The sequence below is a fragment of the Prosopis cineraria genome, unplaced genomic scaffold (assembly GCF_029017545.1).
Source record: "Prosopis cineraria cultivar Desert tree isolate PC_DT_omini unplaced genomic scaffold, ASM2901754v1 PC11, whole genome shotgun sequence".
In the NCBI taxonomy this organism is placed as follows: Eukaryota; Viridiplantae; Streptophyta; class Magnoliopsida; order Fabales; family Fabaceae; genus Prosopis; species Prosopis cineraria.
Window position 1 is genome coordinate 27644032 of NW_026555342.1, and position 26747 is coordinate 27670778.

Here is a 26747-nt window from a genome sequence, read left to right on the forward strand (position 1 = left end):
TTTAAAAATAAATAAAGTAAAATATAATCAAGGACATGTGTCATCATCGTCAAATACTGCTTGTGGTACATAATTTTTTTGTTATTTTTTAATTATAAATTTGGAATTATAAATCAATAAGTTAAAGAGAAGTTGGGATAATATAGAAATATTTGGATAGGGTGTGGTAGTTTTGGGATAATATAGAAATATTTGGATAGGGTGAGGTAGTTTTGGGATAATATAAAAATATTTGGATAGGGTGAGGTAGTTTTATTAATTTTTAAAAATTGAAAAAAAACAAAGCAAGTTAGAATCAATGGCACCGTTAGATGCTATCTGTGGTACATAATTTCTTTATTATTTTTAAATTAGAAACTTGTAAATGTAAATAAATAAGTTAATGAAAAGTTGGGATAATTTTTTCATTATTTTTAAATTTAGAATTTAAATTTTATTTATTTTTTGAAATTATAATTTTAAAATTATGAATATGTAAATGGAAAGTTGAGATAAGGAAAAGATATTTGAAGATAAGATAGTCGTATCTATTTGAAAAATAAATAAAGTAAACTAGAGTCGAGAACATGTGTAGTCATCAAATATTGCTTGTGGTTTTACTTTTTTAAAAGTTGAGATAATAAGGAGATGTTTGAAGGTAAGGTAGTTTTTATTTATTTTTAAAAAATAAAAATTAAAAAAATAGAGCAAAACAAAATTAGGGACACGTGTCTTCTTTAGATGTTGTTTGCGATTACGCTCTTTTAAAAGTTGAAATAATGAAGAGATATTTGAAAGTATAGTTTTATCTATTTTTAAAAACTAAAAAATAAATAACAAAAAATATAATCAAAGACACTTGTCGTCATTAGGTGTTATTTGTGGTCCTACTTTTATAGATATAGATAGATAATTTATAATTATAGGGTTTAAATCACTTTTAAACATATAGTTTAAGTTTCAAATTATATATTAATCCTATTTTTTATTAATCCCATCATCATAATACATGTTGGTCGGCACCAATGGATGGGCAGGAACAAACTAAATTTTTACAAGTACCACTTTTATTGTGGCTTTGGACTAATAGGAGTTTAGATTTGAATTTGAATCAAATTTTTTATTTGAATGCAAAAAAAAAATCATAAATTTGGATTTGATTTAAATCCAAATCCATTATTGTTACAATTCTTTTATAATTTTAAACTTTCTCTACTTCAAACATCTTGTTCTATTGACATTTTTACTATTGATACTTATATAATTCTCACATCTTTTCTCATCTCTCATTTTCATCTCTTGTCAATTACAAAATAGAGATAATACCATCATTCCTAATCTTTCATTTTTGTTTTCTAAACTCAACTCATCTTTCTTTTTTATTTTAATTTTTTTAAATTACCCAGACAAAAAAATTTAAACATATAAATTTTAAATGAGATTTAAAATGCAATATTTCAAATAAAAAATCTAAATCTAAATTTCCTTTTCTTCTTCTTCTTCTTCTTCTTTTTTTCTACACATACTTAAACATCTTGGGATATATATATTACTCAATAAAATTCATATACAGTAGAAATAGCAGTTTTCTTTCTAAGATCAAATTTAAAGAAAATAGTTTCAAAATTCCTTCTTTGGCAAGACTTAATCATACTGATTAGCAAGCATAGACATATTGTCAATGAGGATAACTTATCAACAAGAGCGGCTTAAAGCCACAAAATAATCAAGCACAACTAGAAGCTATGAAATAAGCACAGGGAATAAGCCTATGAAATAAGCGTGAGTACAATGCTCATGAGTATTCATCCCTCCATTCCATGTATATTGGCCTACTCACAAGGTTAGCACCTCCTACAAGAACCTTACTAGTTAGGTATACCATGGCGTACCAAGAACTAACAAAATTACAGTTAGCATTCAGTGTTCTAAACTCAATCCCCCTAATTAAAATCATACGTGTATGGAGTTAAAACATTCATTGAAAACCATTCTCTTAAAAATATAATATTCAACTATCAAATTTTCTTTTTCAATTTTCACCATGCACGAATCACTATTTTAATAACAGTAATATAAATCATAAAATTTAATATAAATCATTAACAACATTAATATTCTGTTAATAGTGTACCTAATCCAAATATTCTTTAACAATAGCATAAATCTTAATGAATATAAAGCAAATTCCATAATAACTAGTTAATATAAAAGTTAGGTAAATAAAAAGAATTGTATGAATCCTAAGATTAAAACTGACAAGAATATTTATGCAACTTATAAAGGAATAATGTTAAAATTTAAATAAAAAAATTTTATAAATACTTTGTAAGACATTGTTTGGAAAACTATCCACTTATCAAAGGACCTTGAGACAGTGCTTTACTTTTTAGATTTCCATGAAATTATAGCTCCTCTTAGTTTTATTAGAAATCCAGTGACAAATCTATGCGTTTCAGGATATGTCCCCCAATTTGAATCACGAAAGCCTTCTAACTTTATACTTCTTGAAGAAGGAAAGAAGATCCCTCAACCAGGATTTTTCTTTAAGTACCTAACAGTATTCAAAGCTGCTTTCAAATGAGATTTTCTAGGATTTTCCATAAACTGACTTAATGTTTGAACTGTATAGCTAATATCTAGTCTAGTTGTGGTTAGATACAAGAGTTTCCTTATTAGATGTCTATATCTAGTAGGATATGTAAGTTGTTCATCCTTCTCCCCCTTTCTCAATTTGCTATACAGCCTTAAACTAGGATTCATTAGCACATCTCTAGGTTTTGAAGCTCCTAAACTTGTGTTTGCTATCAGATCTAGAGTGTACTTATGCTAATTGAGAATAATTCCTTTACTTGATTTTGCTATTTCAATCCCAAGAAAGTATTTTAATGATCCTAAATCTTTCATTTTAGAATTATTATGTAGATAATTCTTAGTTGTTTCAATTGCTACTTGACTACTTCTAGTTATAACTAGATCATCTACATAAGCCAACACAATAATGAATTCATTCTCATACTATTTAGTAAACAAAGAGTAATCAAACTTGCTTTGTACAAAACCACCAACAATTAAAGCTTCACAAAATTTAATATTCCATTGTCTAGTAGCTTGTTTCAGACTATATAATGATTTTATCAATTTACATACTTTCTTCTCCCCCTGTCTATTAAAACCTAAAGGTATCTTCATGTAAACTTCTTCATTTAGATCCCCTTGTAGGAATGCATTGTCAACATCTAATTGAAAAAGGTTCCAGTTAAATTTGGCTGCTATAACTAACACTGACCTAACAGTAGTCATGTTGACAATAGGGGAAAATGTTTTTGAATAATCTATTCCCTCCTTTTGACTGAAACCCTTTGCAACTAACCTTGCCTTCAGTTTATTTAATCTACCATCAGCATTATATTTTTTCTTAAATACCCATTTACACCTTATAGGTTTTTTCCTTGAAGGTAATTCAACTATCTCCCATATTTCACTAGTACAAAATTTAGCTTTTATAGGGGGCTCTTTATATCGGTTGGAAGGCAAACGAGGTAAAAAGTCCAGGCGATGGTAATTTTGTAATATTAGCCATGACTATTAGACTTTTTACATCGAGTGCTTTTTCAACCGATGCAAAAAGTACTTTCTGCATACATCGGGTGATAGAGCACCCGACATAGAAAATACTTTGAATTTTTTTAAAAATTTAAAAAATACACACTTTTTACATCGAGTGCTTTTCTACCGTACTTTCTACATTAGGTGGAAACACCTTATGTAGAAAGTGAACTTTCTACATTGAGTACTCTATCACTCAATGTAAAAAGTATTTTGAATTTTAAAAAATATTAAAAAAATAAATACTTTTTACATCAGTTTTAGTGATAATTGATGTAAAATGTATTATTTACATCGGTTACCCTAGCAACTGATGTAAAAAGTCATTTAAAGTTTCAGTTCTCATCATCTTTCTCACACAGAACGTGTTTGCATCTTCTTCCTCCTTGTCTTCTACTCTTCTTGCCTCTATATTGTGTTGCTGTCCTCCTCCTCCTCCTCCTCATCCCTTCTTCCTAAACAAGATACCTAAAATCCAAGATCTATTTTCTCCAAATCCTTCTCCTTCCTCCAAAGTTATTTTTGCATATTCACAAGACATTTTTAGTAAATATTCTCTTAGAGGTTCATTAATCGTTGGATCAAGCTAAAAGTTTGTCAAATAGTTTAGAACATCCAATGTGTCATTTTCAACGGTTGGATCGTTGATTAGTTTCTAGATGTGAGATTTATTTGGTTTGCATTACAGCCTTTGTTTTGGGTGCTTCCACCATTCTTCTCCTCCTTCTCTCACCTTCCCTCTCTTGTGTAGCATCTCATTGGTGTCATTCTTGTCAAATTTAGGTTCCCTTAGCTTGAATATTACTCATTTTCAGTTATTTATATGTTGCCATTGAATATGAATCTGATCCTGTTTGACATTGCTTATTTGCTTTTGGTTGGATTTCCTAATTAAAGGATATGCAAAACTTAATACCCTGTTCGATTTATGCATCCAAGTTCATGACTGAATTATTTTCATTTATATTTTATATATGTTTGCAGTAGCCTTAGCAAAATAAAATGAGAATAAAAATATAATCAAACAATTATATAGACAATGCTAAAGTCTCAGTTCTTTCCCTTACCCTGTTTTTGGTTATTCAATATCTCATGATAGATTTGCATACTAATTTGTGTAGTTTTTAGGTTGCTTGTGGTGGAAATGGTGATAGTATTGTTTTTACAACCATGTTTTTGGCTTCTATGGTGATTTTCTTATTAATAATTTTCATACTTTCTTTTGTTATTATTTAATACCCCTTTTATATATGATGTTATTTTGGTTTCATGGCATAAATACTACATGTTTAAGAAATTTTCTTTTCCTTGTTTTTTTAATTAAATGATTTCATGTCTTAATGAGATGAGCAAAAGGATTCATGCTCCACACCTTAAGTTAGCTTTACATATATTTTTCTGCTCATAAAATGTTAAGTTAACTTCAACAAAGTGCTAGTTATTTGGTTCATTTTCATTTATCTATCTATCTATTAATATTAATTATTTTTCTTCTTCTTCATGTTCAAGGCATCCACTATAGGAGGAAGTGGTTGCAAATGCAAGAAAACAAGGCATTCTTTAGTACTTTTGAGCTAGTCTTGCCCTGTTTGAAAGGTATTGTATGGTTGGAATATTAGAAATAATCAAATATTCAATACTTATAAATATAAGCTTTTATGTTTGCATATTTAGATTACTTGAGTAATGGCTATTCTTGGTTGTTCTTGGTAGTTTGCTTCAAATTTTCTATTTATAGTTAACCACTTTTTTCTTTCCAATGTCTCTTTAGTTGTGTTAAGCACCTTTTGTATATGATTTTGGCCTTCTATTCTAAGATAACTGTCCAATGTAAGCTAAAGTTAAATCTACAATATGATTTTTTTTGTAGTATGTATGTACCTATAATGTTTTCAGTAGTTAATAGTAGTTTCATTTTTTTCTACAAGGGTATGAAACCTATAAGACAAAAAAAGCTAAGGCCTTACCAAATTTTGAGAATGAAGAGTATCAACACTTGGTGTGTGTATGTGTGTTCAACTTGCTCATATAGGTAAAGAAGGAGTTGCTGTCAAGAGCTTGTTCCCCTTGCTTTTATGCACTTGTATTTTCTAAGAAATTTTAGGTTCTTTTAATTTACCATACAAAAATTTTGTTTATATTGTTTAATTATAATTTCAATTCTTTTGTTATGATTTAAATAAATGAAAGTTGAATATAAATTGTTATATATTTAAATAAATTAAATAACTCTTTCTTATTTTATGGCTATAGAATTTAATTTCTATTTATTTTAGAGGTGTTTTTCTGGATTGTAGGGTTTACAACCAAGAAAAACAACCCTATTTTTTTTTCAAAATAATATTGCTATCTACAGCGGTTGTGGATAGAACTGATGTAGAAAATGGACTTTCTACATCAATTCTAGCCAGAATTGCTGTAGAAGGTGGACTTTCTACATTGGTTCTAGCTATAATCGATGTAGAAAGTCCACCTTCTATATCAGTTGTACAACCGATGTAAAAAGTCTCATACTTTCTACATCCCCTGGAACAATAATGCTATGTGAACCGATGTAAAAAGTATTTTTTAATCACTGTAAAAAGTCTTTTTTGTAGTAGTGTTTTGTTTCTTTCTAAGGCACTAACTTCATCCTTTATGGCTTTTATCCATCTTTCATCTCTAATAGCCTCCTCAAAAGTGTCAGGTTTAATTATGTCATCAGTTTGTGCTATAAAATCCTTATATGACTGTAATATATTTGCATAACTTATACTATGTTGCATAGGATATAAGATCTTCCTATTTCCTTTTCTATCTACTTTGTTGATAAACTCTAAATTTGAGCAGTCATAGTTTCTAAGCCAAGATGGTGATTGATGAATTCTAACTGGCCTATTATTGTGTAAAACTGAATCATTTTATGAGACATTATTATCTAATATATTCTCATTCATGGGATTAGACATAACATTCAAAAGAGGACTAGGAAGATCAAGAAATCTTACCAAATCTTAGTGCTGTGCAATAATATCTTCATCTGTAAAAGGAAACTAATTCTCAAGAAATACAACATCTCGATTAACGAAAATATCATCACTTTTAATATTATACAAAATGTAACCCTTTTGATTATTTGGGTAGCCTAAAAAAATGCAACTTTTGGACTTGGTTTTAAACTTATCTAGTTTTCCTAGAAGTTTAGCATAAGCTAAATAGCTGAACACCTTCAGATTAGATAAATCCGATTCCTTTTTGTATAACAGTTTATATGCATTTTAGTTGGTCAGAACCTTAGAAGGAATTCTATTTATCAAGTAAATTGCTACTCGAACAACTTCTCCCCAAAATTTTATTAGCATGTTAGCTTGAAAAATCAGACTTTTAGACACTTCTAGGATATGTATGTGCTTTCTTTCAACAACCCCTTTTGTTGGGGGGTGTAAATGCAAGTAGTTTCATGAATAAGACCATTTTCTAAAAAATAGGTACAGAGATCATGAGACATGAACAGCTCTATTATCACTCCTAATTTTCTTAACCTTGGTTTTAAATTGATTTGATGTAAGGTTAAGGAAAATTTTTAGATGATAAGAGGTTTCTTGTTTGTTGTGCATTAAATAAACCCATGTATACCAGGATAAATCATCAATGATAGTTAGAAAGAATTTATATCCCTGATAAGTTGATTCCTTATAAAGTCCCCAATCAGATCAAAACAAGTTGTACTCTTTATTTCACTAGAAGGAAAAGATAACCGAGTTTATTTGGACTTGAAACAAGTATCACAGTGAGGAATTTCAGTAAAATCTACCTTGGTTTATAGAGATGGAACATTTCTAAAGACAGAGTTGGATGGGTACCCTAATCTTAAATGCCAAATATTGCTTTGAGAAATATGACTACTAGCAAAAACATTATATGAAGAAGGAATGTATTGTTCTATGACATATAGACTAGTGCTTATCCTACCAATCATTTTGGTCTTTCCATTAGAGAGATCCTGTAACATGCAAACATCAAGAAAAAATGCCACAACACAATTTTGTTCTTTAGTGAGTCGTGAGATGGAGATTAAATCATAGCATATCCCTAGTACATATAAAACATTGTCTAGTATAATGTCATCAAACAATTTTATTCTTCCAGTATGTGTAACAGTCAATATGGCTACATTAGGTACTTTAATTTTTAGTGTGCGTCTAGTATAACTTTCATATTTTCTTAGAAAGGATAGATTATTCACTACATGACAAGTAGCTCCTAAATCTAACAATCAATGTGCTCATGTTTTGTATGTAGAAGTTAAGGAAGAGAAAATAAAACCTGAAGACTCAGGCTTACCAGAGTCTTTTATTAATTGCTCCTACTGTAGGTGTCTTGATGGATAATGCCTTCACCTCTTTCCTCAAGTTTTCTATGATTTTTTCATACTCCTTTGGAGAAAGAATTTGACACTTAGATGAATTTTGAAATTGTGATTTAGATGGATTTAGAGAATTAAACCCCTCAGCATGATTGGCTATCTTGAATTGGATCCCACTGGTGCTTGGAAATTTGAGGGAAAACCAATTATATGGAAATAGTTGTCTTTTATATTCCCCCTTTTATGGCAATATGCACATTCATTGAATTGATTTCCTCTGGCACGTCCTTGGCTATATCTTCCTCTGCCTCTTGTTGCCATAGTAGAGTATTCAAGATTTCGGAGTGGAGATGAAGTGATCGATTATTGAGCCTCCTCTTGAGATACCATTGAGTAGGCTTGATTTATGGTGGGCAGTAGTTTCATAAGGAGAATCTGGCTTCTTATAGCTTGATATGAATCATTAAGGCCCATAAGATATTGGAAAAGCCTTTACTATTATATACTTCTCGCATACTCGATAGAGGTATTACACTTACAACTCAAAAGAGGGACTATAGTCAAATATTCCTCTTATAGTTCCTTAAGCTTTGTAAAATATGCAGATACAAATGAACCTCCTTAGTTGAGAGAATTTATGAGACGATGCAGCCTATAAATCTTTATTCTATTCGTAATATCGAATCGTTCACGAACATCTTCCCAGGCAAGGTAGGCATATTTAGAGAAGGTGATGCTTGCAGTGATTTCCTTGGAGACAGAATTAATCATCCAAGAAAGGACGACTGTGTTGCATCTATCCTACTGAGCCTAAAATTTCTCCTAAAGTGTTTCTCTTCTGTAAGATTTGTCGACTATCCCGATCTTGTTCTTGGCTCAAAGTGCCATCATCATTGCATGGCTCTAGATGGCATAATTTGTCACTCCGATAAGTGGTTGTGCAACTAAGGTTATGGCTTGAGTGTCAGATGGATACAGATAGAGTGGGTGATTCATGTCTAGTGCAGAAGCGAAGGATCATTCTTCTTCAAAATCAGGCATAATGTTCAGAATGGCTTCTTGTCAGATGCTGATGGAGATATATAAGGGACAAGGACGGCGATAATGAGGGAAACAGGGGAGGAGATTGGGTTTTTGAATCAAGAAAGATGGAAAAGATCAAGAGGGTAAGGGTTTTTAAGAAGAAGCGGATATGGGTTGAAGCAATTTCAACCCGCTCTAGTACTATGTTAGAAACTAAAAAACACAAAACTAAATAAAAAGAACTTTTCATTAAATATGTATGCCTTATGGCTATTTGGTGCTACATGCACTGATCAGTAGTGCCTAGATTCACATCACCTAACATATATTTATAGTCCAAATAAGCATACAATAAAAAAAATGCAAACTGGTCCTGAACACCTAGAAACAGCCCAAACAACCTAGAACCCAAAACAAACTATTTTTCAACATCCATGATGGTAGAAGCAAAAATGAGGAGAAAGTTGCAATCACACAAACATAAAGGAGGAAAAAGAAGGTCTGGTACACTCCATACCACAGCAAGGACAGAGAAGTAACAGGGATTTTAACACTTGAAGTGAGGAGGATGATGGAGGAGAGGAATCGATGTTAGCACCCCATATCGCACATGAATGGAGGAGAAAGAGAAACACAATGACTATGACTTTAACCTCGTCAGCAATGAATCCACAACAAACTTGGACACCAACGATGGACAAAATAGCAGGGAAGGAGAACGAAAAAGGTGGAGAATAACAGGGGTCTTGAGTTTGAAACTTCTCTCAGTCTTTAAATGATTTAACCAAATAGAGAGGAAGAGAAAAGAGGAAGACGATGACTGGAGGCATAGCAGCAAGAGACCACCAGAAAACACGAAGAGAAATGAAGGGAGATAGCAACGGAAGCGTAGATTAAGTCTTAGGATCTAGAATTTTTCTTCCGATATGTGCGCCTGACCAAGAGAGAGGAATAAGAAATCTGAATATTAGAAAATTGTGAAAATTACAAGAGAGGGCATAACATTTTTCTCTAATAACATAAAAGATATAGGCACTTTGGTAATTTTTCTATAATTTTAAACTAAATAAAATTAATCAATTACTCAAAAGAATTTAAACTCTGAACTTTAAGGTAAGCTACTAGTTTAAATTTCACTAGGTCATCACTCTCCATTGGCCGTAAAACTAATTTAAATAAGGTAGAAGTTTGGAAAAAATTATTTAATTTAAAATTTAAAGTCATTACAATTGTTTTTTTTTTTTACATAATTGGGTGTAACCATATATGGTAAATATCTAGATAATATCATAAAATTGTTAGGATTCCAAGATTTAATAAATTTTATTAAATATTTTTTAATTAATTTCTTTTTTATTTTCTATTGAATCTACTTATCTCTTTTTATAAGTTCTTGATTGTTTCTTTTATTTTTTAGTAATAGTTTTTAAAATTAGATTTGGGTCATCACACTAGAATTATGAAAAAGCCTGCGATTGGAATAGAAAATAAAATCCTAGAATTATGTGGAGGAAGAAACCGACATGGAATGGTGAAGAGTGGAAAAATGAAGAAGGCTCTGGAGATTATATTGACTGACCTAGTACAAGTATAAATAAGTAGGTTGGGAGTTGTTGTGTGTATAGAGCGTAAGAGATTGAAGCAAGTAAGAGGGTGAAGTATGTTGTGTGAAGAAAAGAAAGAGTGAGAGTATTTTGCCCGTAAGGTGAAAAAAAGAAAGAGTGAAGGAGTAAGAATTGAAGGAAAGTAGTCATGAGTTTGTGAATATTGTAGTTTAAGTCAATAATAAGAGTTGCTTTTTTATTGAGTCCCTCTCTTTTTCCATATTTATATCTCGACAATCATAATTACCTAGCAATTAATATAATAGACACACGTACCCCAAAAGCCTTATAATTAGAAAATAATATTAATTTTTTAGACATTTAATAGAATGAGGTATTAATATGGCCAGTGGCCTTGTGCCATAATGGCACTATTGCCTAATTGCTATATGCAGAGTTAAGACAATTAGCATAAGGCCCAATACTAAATGTGATAACAAGCCGAATCTTCTACTAGACGATTAGCTATCTGTACCAAGCCCTATAATAATTACCAGATCATTCTTTTATTCTTTCCTCTTTTGTATACATGTCTCATATTCATGTGTTCTAGGATTGTGTACCCTACCTATATAAAGCAATATAATACCTTAGGCCCAGTGAGACACTCTTATAATATTTATTTTTTAAGTTGGTATCAGAGCGAAAAGGAAAATAGCCATGGCTACTCCTTCTGGTTCACCGATAAGCTCAAATGAATCTCAGAACTCTCTTGCCTTTATTACTTTACTCACCAAACATCTTGGTGCTTCCAATTTACTCAACCAAATTTGTTCTATCAAGCTAGATAAAACAAACTACACTATTTGGCATACTCATGTATTGCCAATAATCAAAGGACACAAACTTGAACGCTTTGTCAATGGAACTAAGCTCTATCCAATTTAGTTCATTCCTAATGAGAAGGGAGAAATCAAGCTTAACCCAGAGTTTAAAGACTGGGTAGCAATAGACCAACTACTTTTCGACGGGTTATTGAACACGATGTCACGTGATGTTTCATTAGAAATGACTTAAGTCTTAACAGCTATTGGTCTTTGGAATGTAGCATGTCAACTTGCTAGTGCATAGAAGAAAGCCTGTGTTCTGATGCTTAAAATTGAGCTTCAACGTATTAGAAAAGGGTCATCTCTTATCATCGATTATTTGTCTAAAATGAGAAGCATTGTTAAGCAGCTCTCCATTACAAAACATTCCATTCCACTACCTGATTTGATTATTCAAATGCTAGCCAGATTAAATGGTGACTATAACTTGATAGTAGTACATCTGAGCAAAGAATCTAATGACTTGAGTTGGATTAAATTTGAGGTATCCTTACTCACATATGAAGGTCACATAGATCAGCTTTTGCAAGTTTCCCAGCTGAATATTTCTACTATTAATTTTGTCAACTACACTAAATCGTTTCCTTCACCTAGAGAAAACTGGCATGGTGGTCGTTCTAGCAAGGGCTCGAGAGGTCATGCTCATGGCTATTCATATAAGACTGACAGTAGGAAGGATCATCTTAGGTGTCAGTTGTGTGAAAAGTATGGTCACAAGGTTGACACATGTTTCTACCACTATGATCAAACTTTTATGAAGTCAAGGCCTAAGAAGAAAGCTAGTTTCTAAAGTAGTTCTTCCAGTGGTGATTTCAATGTTGTATTCTGGGCATCTCCCAAGACTGTGAAGGATGATGCTTGGTAGATTAATAGTGGATCAACTAATCATGTAACAAATGATCCTGCTCGTCTGGAAAATCCTATTACTCCTAATGGTAATGTTAAAATTGTGGTTGGTAATGGAGATAAACTTGCTGTTAAAAAACTAGGGTCCTCAACTCTTCAAAATGTTCTTCATAAGAGTGTTTCCCTACCTAATATTTTATATTCTCCCAAGATTAAGAAAAACTTGTTAAGTGTTTATAATTTGGCTTCAGATAATAATGCAGATATTATTTTTAACTCTCATGGTTTCTCTGTTAAGGAGTAACAAATAAGGGATATCATGCTACAAGGACAACCAAGTAGAGGCATGTTCATAGTTTATGATGAGAAGGAGGATGGTAGAGCTAAACTCATGTTTGTTGCTGAGGAAAAAGCTAATTTTCCAGCAAATAGTAATAGTAGTTACTTAAATAAGAAATTATGACATTATAGGCTTGGACATCCAAGTGATAGAGTATTGACTCAAAGTATTAAGGATTGTAATTTGAAAGTTCACAATATGAATGAAAATATATTTTGTGAATCATACAAATATGGCAAGTCTCATTCTCTACCATTCAAACTATCAACCTCTCATGCCTCTAAACCATTAGACATAATTCATACTAATTTATAGGGGCCTTCACTACTAGCATTAGCGAATGGTTTTATGTCTTATATATTATTCTTAGATGATTATAGTAGATTCTCATGGATATATCCATAAAAACTAAAATGAAGCCTTGTCAATGTTTATTCAGTTCAAAAACTTTGTTGAAAACCAATTTGAAAGCAAAATCAAGGTTGTGCAAAGTGACTAGGGAGGAGAGTACAGAAGTTTCTCTAAAGTTTTACAAGATTTAGGCATCCTTTTCAAACATTTATGCCCTCATATATCTCCTCAAAATGGGAAAACTAAAAGGAAACACTGTCACATTGTTAAATTAGGATTAACCTTACTTGCCTAAGCAAAAATTCCTCCATTCTACTGGTAAGAAGCATTTCACATAGCCACAGAATTGATAAATGTACTACCTACAAGTGTTTTAGGTGGAGGAACACCCTACTTAAGACTTTTCACCAGATATCCTGACTATAGCCATTTAAAGGTGTTTGGATTAGCTTGTTATCCTTGTCTTAGGTCCTATAATCATCATAAACTCTAATTTTGAACCATAAAGTTTGTTTTTATAGGTTATAGTAACTCACAAAAGGGTTACAAATGACTCAGTCCCATAGCCAGGATTCATATATCAAGACATATTGCTTTTAATGAATTTGATTTTCCTTTCTCTACAGGTTTTATTAATATAAGATCTGTACCTGTTGAAGAGGAAGTTATTCTTAAAGGCTTCTTTAAATCATACAACTCAGGTATGCCCCTTGTCTGTCTAGCCATGAATGACACTCAACCCTCAACATCTGACACTTCTATAGGCAATCCTTTAGGGCCCATTTGGTATCATGGAATTAGGAAGGTAGAAATGGATATGGAAATAGAATTGAAAATTTATCCTATTTGGTTGGCTAAAATCAAATTGAATTGAGTTTCTACATAGAGTTCATTTCCGTCAAAATTGATGGAAATCATTTTCATAATAAAAACCAAGTTTTGCAATTCCATGATTTATTTTTTATTTTTTACCCCTCCCTCTCGATTTTTGTCTTCTTTGTATTAGCCCTCTCTTGTCTCAACCTTCTGATGATCAACTTTTCGAATTGGACAAAGACAACATCAACAAGAATAGCCTCTTCTCCATCTCCTCATCTACGATGACGGCAAGCACCAGATCTGGGGAGAGAATATAGCTAACACTTGTTCTTCATCCTCCTTCTTCGTCAATGGTGACGGCGATGATGATGATAATCTCCATCAATAGTGATGGCAAGTACTAAATCTGGAGAGAGAATATTTGTGTTAATCTCATCGCTTGTGTCTTTTGTATATTTGCATCTTTCTTCATTCCTTTGCATAGATAATCTATTTGTTCCTAAATTTGGGTTCTGATTTTTCTGGATTATTGTTGTTGATTGGATGGAGATTTGGCTGGTGGTTTTTCAAGCAGATGGTCGAGGGATTTTTATCCCTAATTTTAGATGGTACTTTAGTATTTTTACATTTAAAATATACATATTAATTAAATATTATAATAGGATTCCATAAACATACAAAACATATTTTTAAACCTCATTTCCATTTCCACTTCCATGTCTATTTCCATCTCCATTTCCATTTCTATTTCCATCAAAATCATTTCCATTGTACCAAACAAGCCATTAGTGATTGAATCTGTGCCTGTTGCTGCCTCCACTTCAATGATGCCATCTAGCCCAATTCCTCTATCTCCTCAATTTGAAACATATTCAAAATATTCAATGAGATTGTAAAAGTTCATCTTCTATACAACACTCATCTATAAGTGTAGAAAATTCATTTTCCTAAAGTGCTCCTACTGAAGCTACTTCAATATCATCACAACCACTAGCTAATACACATGCTATAGTAATACAAGGCAAAGTAGGTATTATTAAAACTAAACATCCTTATGTTGGTGTTATTCATGTTGAACATCAGGATGTATTTTGTGAACCTTGAACTGTTAAAGAAGCATTGAAATTTGAAGATTGGTAGAGAGCAATGAAAGAGGAATATAATGCTCTTGTTTGAAATCAAACCTAAAAACTCGTACCATGTATAGGAAAAGAGAATCTAGTTGATTATAAATGGGTATTTAAAACCAAACTCAATGTGGATTGTTCTCTCAAGGCCAGAAAAGCAAGATTAGTTGCCAAGGGCTTTCAACAACATCTAGGCATTGATTTTGAGAAAACATTTAGTCCAGTCCTAAAAGCTTCCACTCTAAGGTTTGTTCTTACTCTTGCTATAACCTTTAGGTGGCAAATAAGGCAATTAGATATTAATAATGCTTTCTTAAATGATTTTCTACAAGAGTTCTCATGAGAGAACCAGAAGGATTTGTTGACAGGAAATATCCTAATCATGTTTGTCTCCTCAACAAGGCTCTATACAAACTAAGACAAGCTCCTAGAGCTTGGTTTGAATGACTAAGTTCAACTTTACTTGGTTAGAGATTTTTACACTCAAAGGTTGATACAAATCTATTTTTCTAGAAACAAGACATAATAATGTTATTTGTCCTAGTATATGTGGATGACATAATTGTTACAAGAAACTCAAATTCAGTCATGGAAAATTTCATTACACAACTCAATAATCTCTTTGTATTAAAAGATTTAGGCACTTTGCAGTACTTCCTTAGTGTCAAAGCATATAGAGATGAAACAAGACTATATTTGAAATAGGAGAAATATATTTATGACCAACTTCAGAAAAGTGGAATGGCAAATTCTACCTTAGTTCCTACTCCTATGGTTGTAAATCGTCACTACTCAAAAGAAGAAGGCAAACCACTAAAAAATCCAACAATATATTAGCATATCATTAGAGCATTGCAATATTTAATAAATACAAGACATGATATCATGTTTGTTGTGAACAAACTCAGTCAACTCCTAAGTTCACCTACAAAAATCCACTAGCAAACCCTCAAGAGAATACTACACTACACTTTCTCAAAGGTACAACAGATCTAGCTTTGCATGTGAAACTGTGTACTCACCTGACTTTACAAGGTTTTTTTATGCCAATTGGGCTGTCTACCCAGATGACTGATGGTCCATGGGAAGTTACTACATATTTCTTGGCAAATCATTGATTTCATGATCTGCCAGAAAGCAACAAGTCGTGGCTCATTCGAGTATCGAGTCAGAGTATCAAGTGCTGGAAAATCTAGCGACTAAACTTGCTTGGATTCAATCTTTCATTCAAGAACTTGGGTTTCATTTGAAAATGTCTCCAGTTGCGTGGTATGACAACCTCAGTGCAACGACATTGGCATCAAATCTTATGTTTCACATTCAGTCAAAGCACATTGAATTAGATGTTCATTATTTGAGGGACAGAGTGCTTTCCCACCAACTCTTGGTGAAATACATCCCATCATCTGACCAAATAGTAGACGTGTTTACTAAGGCCTTATCTCACTCCAAATTTAAGGCCTTTCATGACAAGTTTGGGCTTGTAATCTCAACTACCCCAAGCTTGAGAAGGAAAGTTAAGAAAATTAGCATAAGGCCCAATACTAAATGCAATAACATGCCCAATCTTCTTTTGGACAATTGACTATCTGTACTAAGCCTGTAACAATTACTAGATCACTTTTTTATTCTTTTCTCTTTTTTATACATGTCTCGTGTTGATGTATTCTAGGCTTGTGTACCCTCCCTATATAAAGCAATATAATAGCTTGGGCCAGTGAGCCACTCTTATAATATTCATTTCTTAAGTTGCAGAACGTGGATTCAAGCCTCAAGGGGCTGTGAAGGGTGTGTGCATGTGTTTCCTTTCATGGGGAAGGTGTTGGCAAAAAAAAAAAAACAGAGGATGAGGTATAAATATGAAGAGGAACACAAAAAGTTCTTGACTTATGAAAACGTCAAAACAAAGGCAAGTCATTGATCAACACCGGTTAAGATAAGTTAAGATCCACCATAATGTGATCACTTTTATTCATGCGTCAAACAGAGGAAAACCATACACAAACTTTACAAACATAGGAAGTAGCTTGAACATATAATCCATATATCGCCAACAAACTTGACAACAACAAATTAAAATGACAGGTCTGGACATATAATCCATATTGCCAACAAACTTGACAACAACAAATTAAAATGACAGGTCTTGAGTATAAAATATAAAGGGAGAATAACATTTAAAGACCCTCTAACAATATTATTTATAGTTAAGAATCCTAAAATTTTAAAATTTCAAAATAGGACCATAATCTTTAACTGGAATTAAAATTTTCCTGGGTAAATTTTTTCAGCACTTATCTTTATATTTTCAGTATTAATCTTTTATATTTTCAACACTCATATTTTAGCATCACTTCTAGTGCCCAATTTTTTAATTTTTCAGTAGTCATTTTAGATGTTTTCAGTACCCATATTTCTTGTTTTCAGTACTATAAAACATTTATCTTCTTTTCAGTACTGAAGTCATGAAAAATAAGTATTGAAAACATCAGAGATGATTATTAAAAAAAAAAATTTGAGCACTAAAAATGCTAAAAATGACTATTGAAAATGTAGAAAGATGAGTACTGAAATATAAAAGATTAGATCGAAAAAATTCAATAAAAAAATTAATCCCAACTAAAGACCATGATTATATTTTTTTCTAAAATTTTATAATTTTAGGATACTTAACTATAATTAATATTGTTGTTGTAACTTGTCACAGAAGGAGTTGGACGACGTAATGTTTGAGGGACTCGCCATCGGTGAATCTGTCTTGCTGGTTTTCATAAACAACCTCACTTGTTCGAGCCAAATTGATAACACAATCAAGCACAGACTTTGGGACGTTGTGTGGATTATTCAGACACTGTTCGTTAATATCCTTCCAGCAATTTTTTATGTCATCGTTGAGCATTTTATAAGCCTCTTCTTCTGAAGCTCCAAATTGGTTCATGCAACAGTCCACTCCTGAAGCAACATGCTCTCTCTCCTGCTCAAACTACACACACACAGATATCAGTGCAAAACCATGGAGCTTCTCGTATCATTTCTTCCATTTAATATTAATATGATAGCGCTCTTTATGACACGCAAGGTGGTAATAGGCTAGCTAGGTTTTGGTTAAATAGATCTAACCTATTTATATAAATAGACTTAATTATATATCTAAACATGACTTTTTTGTTAAATAGACTAGGCGGCCCATGCAAGCCTATTTACCTATTTCAATATTTTGATAAAATTTGAGTAAATTATACTATAACATATTATATAGATATTTACTTATATCGGTACAAGGGAGGAAATCATAAATAATAATTATTTTTTGCCACAAATTCATGATAATAATTAATTAATATGACATAAAATGAAATTTTGCTTTGTTTGTAAGTTTAATTTCTAACTTATAAAAATAAAATTTTAGAATGAATTAACAAAATTCATATTATTTATGTATTTATCCATCACATGACATATATATATATATATATTATGTAAATGTAATATAAAAATATAAACAAGTAGGCTTATAGGCCCAATTTTAAGTAAATAAGCCTGACTTAGTCATAATAAACCTGAACTTAGCCATATTGTTACCTGGATAGATCAGTAACTTTGTTAGGGTATAAGTTCTTGACACACCTTCTGATCTATTTTCACCCGTAATGATCACATAGAATATTATTCTAAAATAAGGATATATAAAAGAAATGGTAGAGGGTAGTGGTTTAATTGTTTCATTAGAAACATCAAAATTGATTTGGGTTGATGAATTCATATATATATGCATGGTGTCTTAAGCTGTACCTTATGAGTGACCATGTCATCCTTAAGTCTGCCAATGGTTGACACAGTCCTAATAATCTTGGGATCTGTGGCAAGCCATTCAAACACCACTTTGGTTGCAAGGTTTCCAAGGCCGAGAAATGAGGATAGCAGGAGTGGGAAAGCAGAAGAAGCAGCTCCATTATCCTTGTACTCCTCATAGCTTGGAACGTAGTGTTCATGGCACCATTCTGCTTCCATCAAGCACGCATTAGCCAAGTTGAAAAACTACAACCAGAATACGTAACCAAGTTAAAATGGAATGAAATATCATATATATGTTTGAAATTACAATAAGTTATAAAGTATTGCTTATATATACAGCTGGTTTAACATGTGGCATCACAAAAGTTGATGTCCCTTGTTTTGCAGTCACCATCTCCATTTCACTGCACAATTCCACAACTGCTTCGAACACCACTTTCATGCACTCTGGAAGATATTTAATGAGACCTATATCCCATATGGATAATCGGATAAAAGAAGTAATTAAGTCATAAAAATCATGATTAAATTTCGGTGACAGGATTGGCAAATAATATAAGAAATATATATATATATATATATATAATATGTGAATAAACATTTAAACCTGTGGATGGCCTCTGTGAAGGGCTCAAGTTCTTCAAGTTTGCCATACACATCATAGGTATCATCAAGAAAAACGATAATAGCAGCCAGTTTGCCAACTAACCTTCTTGCAATGTTGAATTGAGGATCAAAGGACAGGGATAAAGTCCAAAAGTAAGACTCCACCAGCCTATCTCTAGTATAGGGCACCTTTCTTGTAAAATCTGATTTTTTTCCACCACCTGTAACACAAATAAATTAAGCAAGAGTTTTTAATGTTAGGGAGAATCACGTTTAAAGACTCTCAGCATTTACTCTTATTTTTTATTTTCTATTTTAATATCAAAACTTTTGAAAGATAAATATTGAAAGCATTACTATGTAAAATATGAAAGACGAGTATTGAAAAATTCAATAATTTAAAAAAAATTTAAGTTCAACTAAGAACCATGGTCTTTTTCTAAAAATTCATAATTGTAGGATTTTTAATTATAACTAATATTTTTAAAAGGTTGTTAAATATCATTTTTCCTACTGTTATATATATCCTACGGATCATTATACAAATGTCAGATATGATAGCACTTTGCACTTACTTGGTGATATTGCCAAGTTCTTTTCGATGCAGTTTCTGCAACATATTGAAATCTAGCTTTGCAAAGTTGAGCAGCATTATCGTGTGATTTGGGGAAGGATGTTGCCGCTGGTAAGAAGACATGTAATGTCTTGCCGCTAGCCTAAGCAATCTCTTGTGCAGAGGCTGATTTAAGCAGTGGCTGACTTGCGCATTGAGAATAGGGCTCAATTGGTTGTTATCAGTGAGGGATTTAAGGTGAGTGTAAGTGAAATGAAGAGCTTCATCAAATATATTCTCTCCGTGAACCTCTAATTGTGCAGCTTCATACAGAGCCAACATTCCTTTGACGTCCTTGGTAAGATTTTGATTAATATTAAACTCTCCCTTGTCGTCCTTGAATCTTTCAAATACATCTGTCCATGTACATACGAATTAGTGAAAGTGCTTAAATTCTATGAAATGAATTAGTGTGAGTTCTTGAAATTAAAGAGAAAAGCTCTTCTCAGCTTAGTTCAACAGGTCAAGGGTGTCAAATCAGGTTATTTTACAGTATCGGGTGCAAGTCTTGGGATTGCTAGCTATGTTAAATAAAAATGCTAAACGTATCACACAATGAGGCCCGGATTAATCTAAGCAGATTATGGTAATGCCCCAGTTTTCCCTAGATACCGGCTGGTGGAATAAAGAAAAGATAGAAGCTCTTCTCATTAGACAATGCAAAATAATATATATTGACAAGTTAAGCTTGAATAACGTAACACTTACCAGATGAAATGGGATATCCATGTTGCCTCAACAATCGAAAGAGTAAAGCAAGAGAGTGAAGATCATCGTCTCCATCCTGATGCATGATGAGGATATTGTTGTTGCTGGTATAAATGCTCTGAATCTTTGCCAATGCTTCTTCAATCTCTTGTTCAAAGTGGTAAGAGACTCCAAAACGTTGGATCAACTCAATGAAGTTTAGGATTTCTGAACGACTCTGACGGTTGGAAGATATAAACATCTTTAGTTTCCTTTATGCACTTTATATTCCACGTTGTCATCAACATCCTGAAAAATCACAAACAAGCATGCATTTTCACATGCCATAACCAGGTTTAAGTTTAACTGATGAACACTCAACAGACAGGTAATGTTCATACATGTTTTTCTAATAGTAACAAACTTACTAGATATATTACAATCGGTCAATGGGGTGTCTGTACTTTATTAACTACGTACTGTAGATTCTGATGCATATTGAAGAAACATCCCCCAAATGTCAGAGTAAACTTGACACCTCTTCTTGTGTTGTCATGGTGAGATGCTGCAACAGACATGACTCCCATTTTGGAACTAAAATGCCTTTGGTAGAAATTAAGAGCTATGTATTGAATTGATTTATATAGAGGATTTCATTCACTGAATATACTTTTCTTTGACGTTAGGCAAGCGAGAGTACTAGCAAACATGTCACGTGATATTTAGAGAGATAATTAATAGAACATATGGACGAATCTACAACGTAACTAACAACTTTTATATGCTTTGCATGTTGTATGTATGATTTCGGTAATATTTTGCCCAATTTCTTGTTCACTAGCATGTGCAATGCCCGATGGCTAAATAGGCTACATAGGCTAATATTTCAGCTCCACGAACTATTAGGACAAAAAATAACTCACGTGGACAAAATTTATTGATACCTTAAAAATAATATGAATATAACTATGAGTTTTTATATTTTTAACAAACAAATATTTTCATTAGAGAATATATATAAAAATAATATTGCAACAGAATGCATATAACTATGAAATACTGAGCAAGTTTTCTATACTTTTTTCATTTCATTGCCCGATATCTTAGAAAGCCCAGAAGTATTACCATTATCTACCCAGAATAATCCAAAACCCTGTGTTCTTACCAATAGCAGCCTTACGTCTACCTTGGGAATGCCTTTAACAATTTTATTTAATGTGACACCCTTAATTATTTATCTCTTTACTTAACTTTTTTTGCCTTTTTCTGGGTAATTCACCTCTTATAATACATAATACTTCCTTCATCCCAAATTATAAGAAACTTTTAAATAAAATCTCACATACCAATAAATCTCATTAAATACATTTAACAACTTTATCTTTTCAAAATAAAAATATAATTTAAAAATACCCATTATTTAATATATATTGAAAAGAAAAGAGATGAAAATTAATTATAGAGAGAAAAAGGGTAATATTAAAATTGGTATATTTAATAAAACCTTAATTTATTCAAAGTGTTTTATATTTTAAATGGAAAAACTCCTTTAAAAATGCCATATAATTTGGGATAGAGGGAGTAATTAATAATGAAATTAAAGAGAAATATATATGGTGTTTTTCTGCCTTTTTCATGCCATCCTTCATAAACAAACAAGCACTTCAACAAGACAAAGGAGATCCTCAAATGGTAATAGAGTTGTTAAAATATAGTTACAGTTTCTAAAATAGGTTGAATATATCATATCATCTCGATAAGTAATATACCAACTTGATTGGGTTCAAATTTAATATAATGATATATATAAAATGTAACTGAATGACCAATATCCGAGTATTCCAAACTACACATTAAGATACAAGAATAGGCCAAGAGGTATGAGAGTTTCAAGTTAACGACCTAATTAACACGGTGAAGTTTCAATCACACAAACAAATTGGTGAGACCTAATTAAAGATCTCCAGAAAATTTTCTAGTTAAGATACGAGGAGTATTTTTTTTTTTTGTGAATTAATAGAGAATAAGTTTGTCCAGGTCAGAGCTGGTAATAGTGAGCCACAGGGGGTTGCTGGCTTGGCAAGATAGGTTGACATAACCTACATCTTGTGCAAGTTGTATGTTTACTAACCCGCCAACCCATCAATACAAAATATTGTTTATCTACATTTTTTTGAATTTTGAAAATTACAAATTCACTTCTTTTTATTGTTTTTTTTTCTAGTAAAACTTTTTCTCTAAAAACTAATTATCCAAATAACAATAAAACTCCTTCTAAATTTTTAAAAAATACAAATTGAAAATATATTAATACAGTCCAAAATAAATATATATCAATTACAAACAAACACAAAAAGTTTAATTACAATCCAAAACTTGAAGATTTCTTCTAATCAATCATACTATTAGAAGCTTTATTAGAAGATGCAATAACATTAATTTGAGTAGATTTCTCCAACACTTCATTTGCCACAAACAAAAAAATAAAACATAATTAAACATGAAAATATAATTAACATGTAAAAGTCTAAAAAGTAAATGAGAAAATATAGATATTATGATACAAGAATTTTGATGTCTTTCCTTTTATTTTTATTAATATAACTAAATTGCTTTTTCTTATATATTGTATGGAATAAGAAGTGCAGCTTGCTTTTTCTTAACTTTCCTTTCTTATTATATGTTGATATTAATTTTAGCAATGAAAATTTATTATTCATTTCTATGTTGTCAAAATGAAGGCTTCCTACCCTCCAATGAAGGTTAATTAGTTTAGTTATTAAGAATATGTCATCATACCTTGAGTGTGGTTTCAAATTTGGACTATCCAACTTAACAAATTTTATTTTATTTTTATTTTATAATTACCAAAATAAAAATTATAAAAAATTAATAAATCTATTTTATTATCAATCTAGATAATAAAGATTTAATTTCATGGCCCAATTCAATATTAAAATTTTTTAGAAGTTTTATAAATTAACTGCTGTGAATGATTCAGTTTTAAAATTTTCGCAAGTTTAGGAATTTAAAATGATTATGTGATTTCTGTCTTTGAAAAAAAAAGTGGACTAGCCCACGGGTTGTGGATTCACGCTAAATGGGGTAGGTTGAAACCACCCTACATAGAAATGAACCCACTTTTTTAACACAATCTGCATTTTTTTTTTTTGTGGCTTGGCAAGGTTGCCCCACCAACTATAGTCAAGTTATTGGGCACAACTGGTTAACTCCTTTACTAGATATACTATTTTATAGGAAAAATTACATATAGATCCTATAGAGCAAGCTTATTTATAAATATGTCTTGTGAAATTTAGAAACTGTAGACAGGTCTCTTGAGACCTAAGTATAATTTAAAATTAAATTGCAAAGACAATACTGCCCTAACTTATTAGACATGTGAAGTTACAATTTTAAAAGGTTAAAGTCGTAGTTGTAAATTACTGATAAAGTAGTTATAAACAATTAATATTAAACTTTGTTAGTAACGTATGATTAATTTAATTATTAGATATGTGAAATTACAGTTTCAAAATATGAAAGTGATAGTTAAAAATTTCTAATGAAGTAAATGTAAACATTAGTGTTAAATTTTGTTAGTAATATATTATTGGTGTAACTATAGGATATATGAAGTTATAGTTGTAAAATGTTGAAGTGATAGTTATAAATTATCAAAAAGGTAGTTTTATACAATTGGATATGTAAAGTTCTAATTATAAAAATTGAAATGTCAATTATAAATTATTGATGAAGTAGTTATAAGTTACTTGACGGATGTAATGTATTTTTAATACGAGCATTATTGTCATTTCTAAATTTTTCAAGACTTATTTAAAAATAAGTTTACTCCATGAGACCTATACATAATTTTTCCTATCATAATATATATATATATATATATATATATATTATAACCCATGCATTATGTGTATGTTCCATTAAGTATATTGGAAACGAAGCCATTTATTGTAAACTAGAAAACTAGAAAACAACACAATGCGTGAACTCACTTGGGTTGCTATGGCCATTGTTAGGCAATTACTTTCAGTGTAGAAGAGTAAGAATGTAGGTTCTAATTGATTTAAAATCTCCTCTTGACTATTTTGGAAATTTCTACCATATATGATTTGAAATAAGTAAACAAAGTGCGGCTAATATGAAAGAACACATTTACTCATTTTTTCCCTCAAGGAGAGATTTTTAACATCTTCACATGCAAATTGAGGGCAAGGAGAGTTGATGTTTATGGTATGTAGTACGTCTTATAGTTTTGATAAGATAGCCATAGTTGTAAGCCTTTGTATGTGGAGATTTTAATGCTTCATCCTCCCTATAACATGCATTGACAAACATGTTCGTGCACTTTTGAAAGAGATGGTATCTTACCACCATCATGTGTCCTTTTCTTTTCTAGGGATTACTCCAATATAGCATTAAGTTAGCTCTCAATGATGTGGCAATTGATTATTGTGATTTAAATTGTGTAGTTATCTTCAAGGCCTTTGTTATATTCAAGTCTTAGATTTTATTTCTATCTATTGAAATTTAAATTTAACTAGTAGACTAAGAACCTTGAGAAAGTATTTAATGGTGAGAAAACTTAACTCATCTGTGTGTGTTTATACTAACTAATATATATATATATATAAGTAAACACATATTTGTTAGTGACTGGTAACAAGTATGTTGTAGGTGAATAACATGTTCACTTAGGAATTGACAAGTATTGTATAGGATATTAAGTATTAAATGCTTATTTGCTGGTGACAAGTAAGGTGAGGACAATAACAACTTGACTTAGGAAATTGACAAGTAGTGTACAGGGCATTAACAAATAAGTGGTTATTTACTAATGACAAGTAGAGATAGGACATTAACAAGTTCATTTAGGAAATTGAAAAGCATGCATATATAGGTGTACATTGAGATGGTTAATGTGTGTCATACATGTTGTGATTCTAATTTTCCCTAATATCAAACATTGTGAATTTTTAATCAATTGAAAATGAAGGGAGAAAGGAAGGCAAATATTTTTAGTTATGCAAAGTCTATTGAAGAATTCTATAAGAAGAATAAAGACAAGTATAAATCGATTGGGGAAGGACAAGGAGATTTGACAAAAGTATGGGAGAAGTTGTTAGTAGCAGAAAAGGAGGAATAGTCAAAGAAAGTGAAGGAGGAGAGAGGAGAGACATGTCCAAAATATACTGTTTTCCTTCCATACTCATTGCTCCCCCGGTCATTTTTCAAAAGTTACAAAGTATGTTAAGGGAAAGAACAAACTAAGAAAAAGGTGCAAGAAGATTGGGTTTGACAAACTGCTCAATATAGGATGCAAAAATAATATATAGAGATATTTGTGGAAAGTTTATGCAGGCACTTGAGCCCGAACTCAAGAAATATGCATTAGAGGGAAAGTAAAAAAAATAAATGTAAAGGATGTGCAAAATTTGATGGATATAAGGAATGATGGCAAGGAGGTGGTAACTAGGAAAGTAGATATTAATGACAAATCATTCAAGAAATTAAAGGAAACTTACTTTAGAATACCCTACAAGAAAATTTTAAAAATGATAACATCCAAGAAAGAGGATGCTCAGATTGAGTTGTTGTTTCTAATGTATACTTTAGAAACTCTATTATTTCTAATAGCAAGTATAGGGATCAATTACCATGTTTTAAAGGTCGTACATGAAATATGTAAAGAAATTGGTAAATATGACTAGGCAACATATATGTTTAATGAACCATACAATGAAGTGGATATGTGGAAGCAACAACTCAGTAAAAGGAAGATAATTGAAAGGAAGAATATTGGAGGATGTATTATTTCTCATAGTAAATGGGTGATTGTAATTTATAAATTGATAGAGTGTGATTATTATATCTTAAAATTAATGTGTCAAATCTTACACAAGTTATTGCTTCCAATATTTTCCTCTTAGCCAAGAAGAAGTACCTAAGCCCGATGATGCCTTTACATATTAGGATGAGAAGAAGTTAGTTAAAAAGGGTAAAGGTAGCGAAGAAGGGCATCCAGGGCATATTGCATGATCTATGAGTGTATATGGTAGTTCATCTACTAAGTTTTATCCAACATGTGCTTTCAATCACCCGGTATGTATAGAAAATGGTCTTATATTTATGTACCAATTTTCACATATTGAGAC

The 26747-nt window shown here is 31.4% G+C and overlaps 1 protein-coding gene across 1 annotated transcript; it reads right to left on the reverse strand.

Annotated features, from left to right (window-relative positions):
• Positions 1-17566: 17566 nt before the first annotated feature.
• On the reverse strand, positions 17567-20833 carry LOC129286412 (probable terpene synthase 2). The gene is made up of 6 exons (XM_054922371.1): positions 20593-20833; positions 19847-20240; positions 19265-19374; positions 19003-19133; positions 18663-18908; positions 17567-17853 (listed from the first exon to the last, which is right to left on the reverse strand). Exons 1-6 carry the CDS (start codon positions 20831-20833, stop codon positions 17572-17574), a joined length of 1404 nt encoding a protein of 467 aa, XP_054778346.1. The 3' UTR covers positions 17567-17571.
• Positions 20834-26747: the final 5914 nt, after the last annotated feature.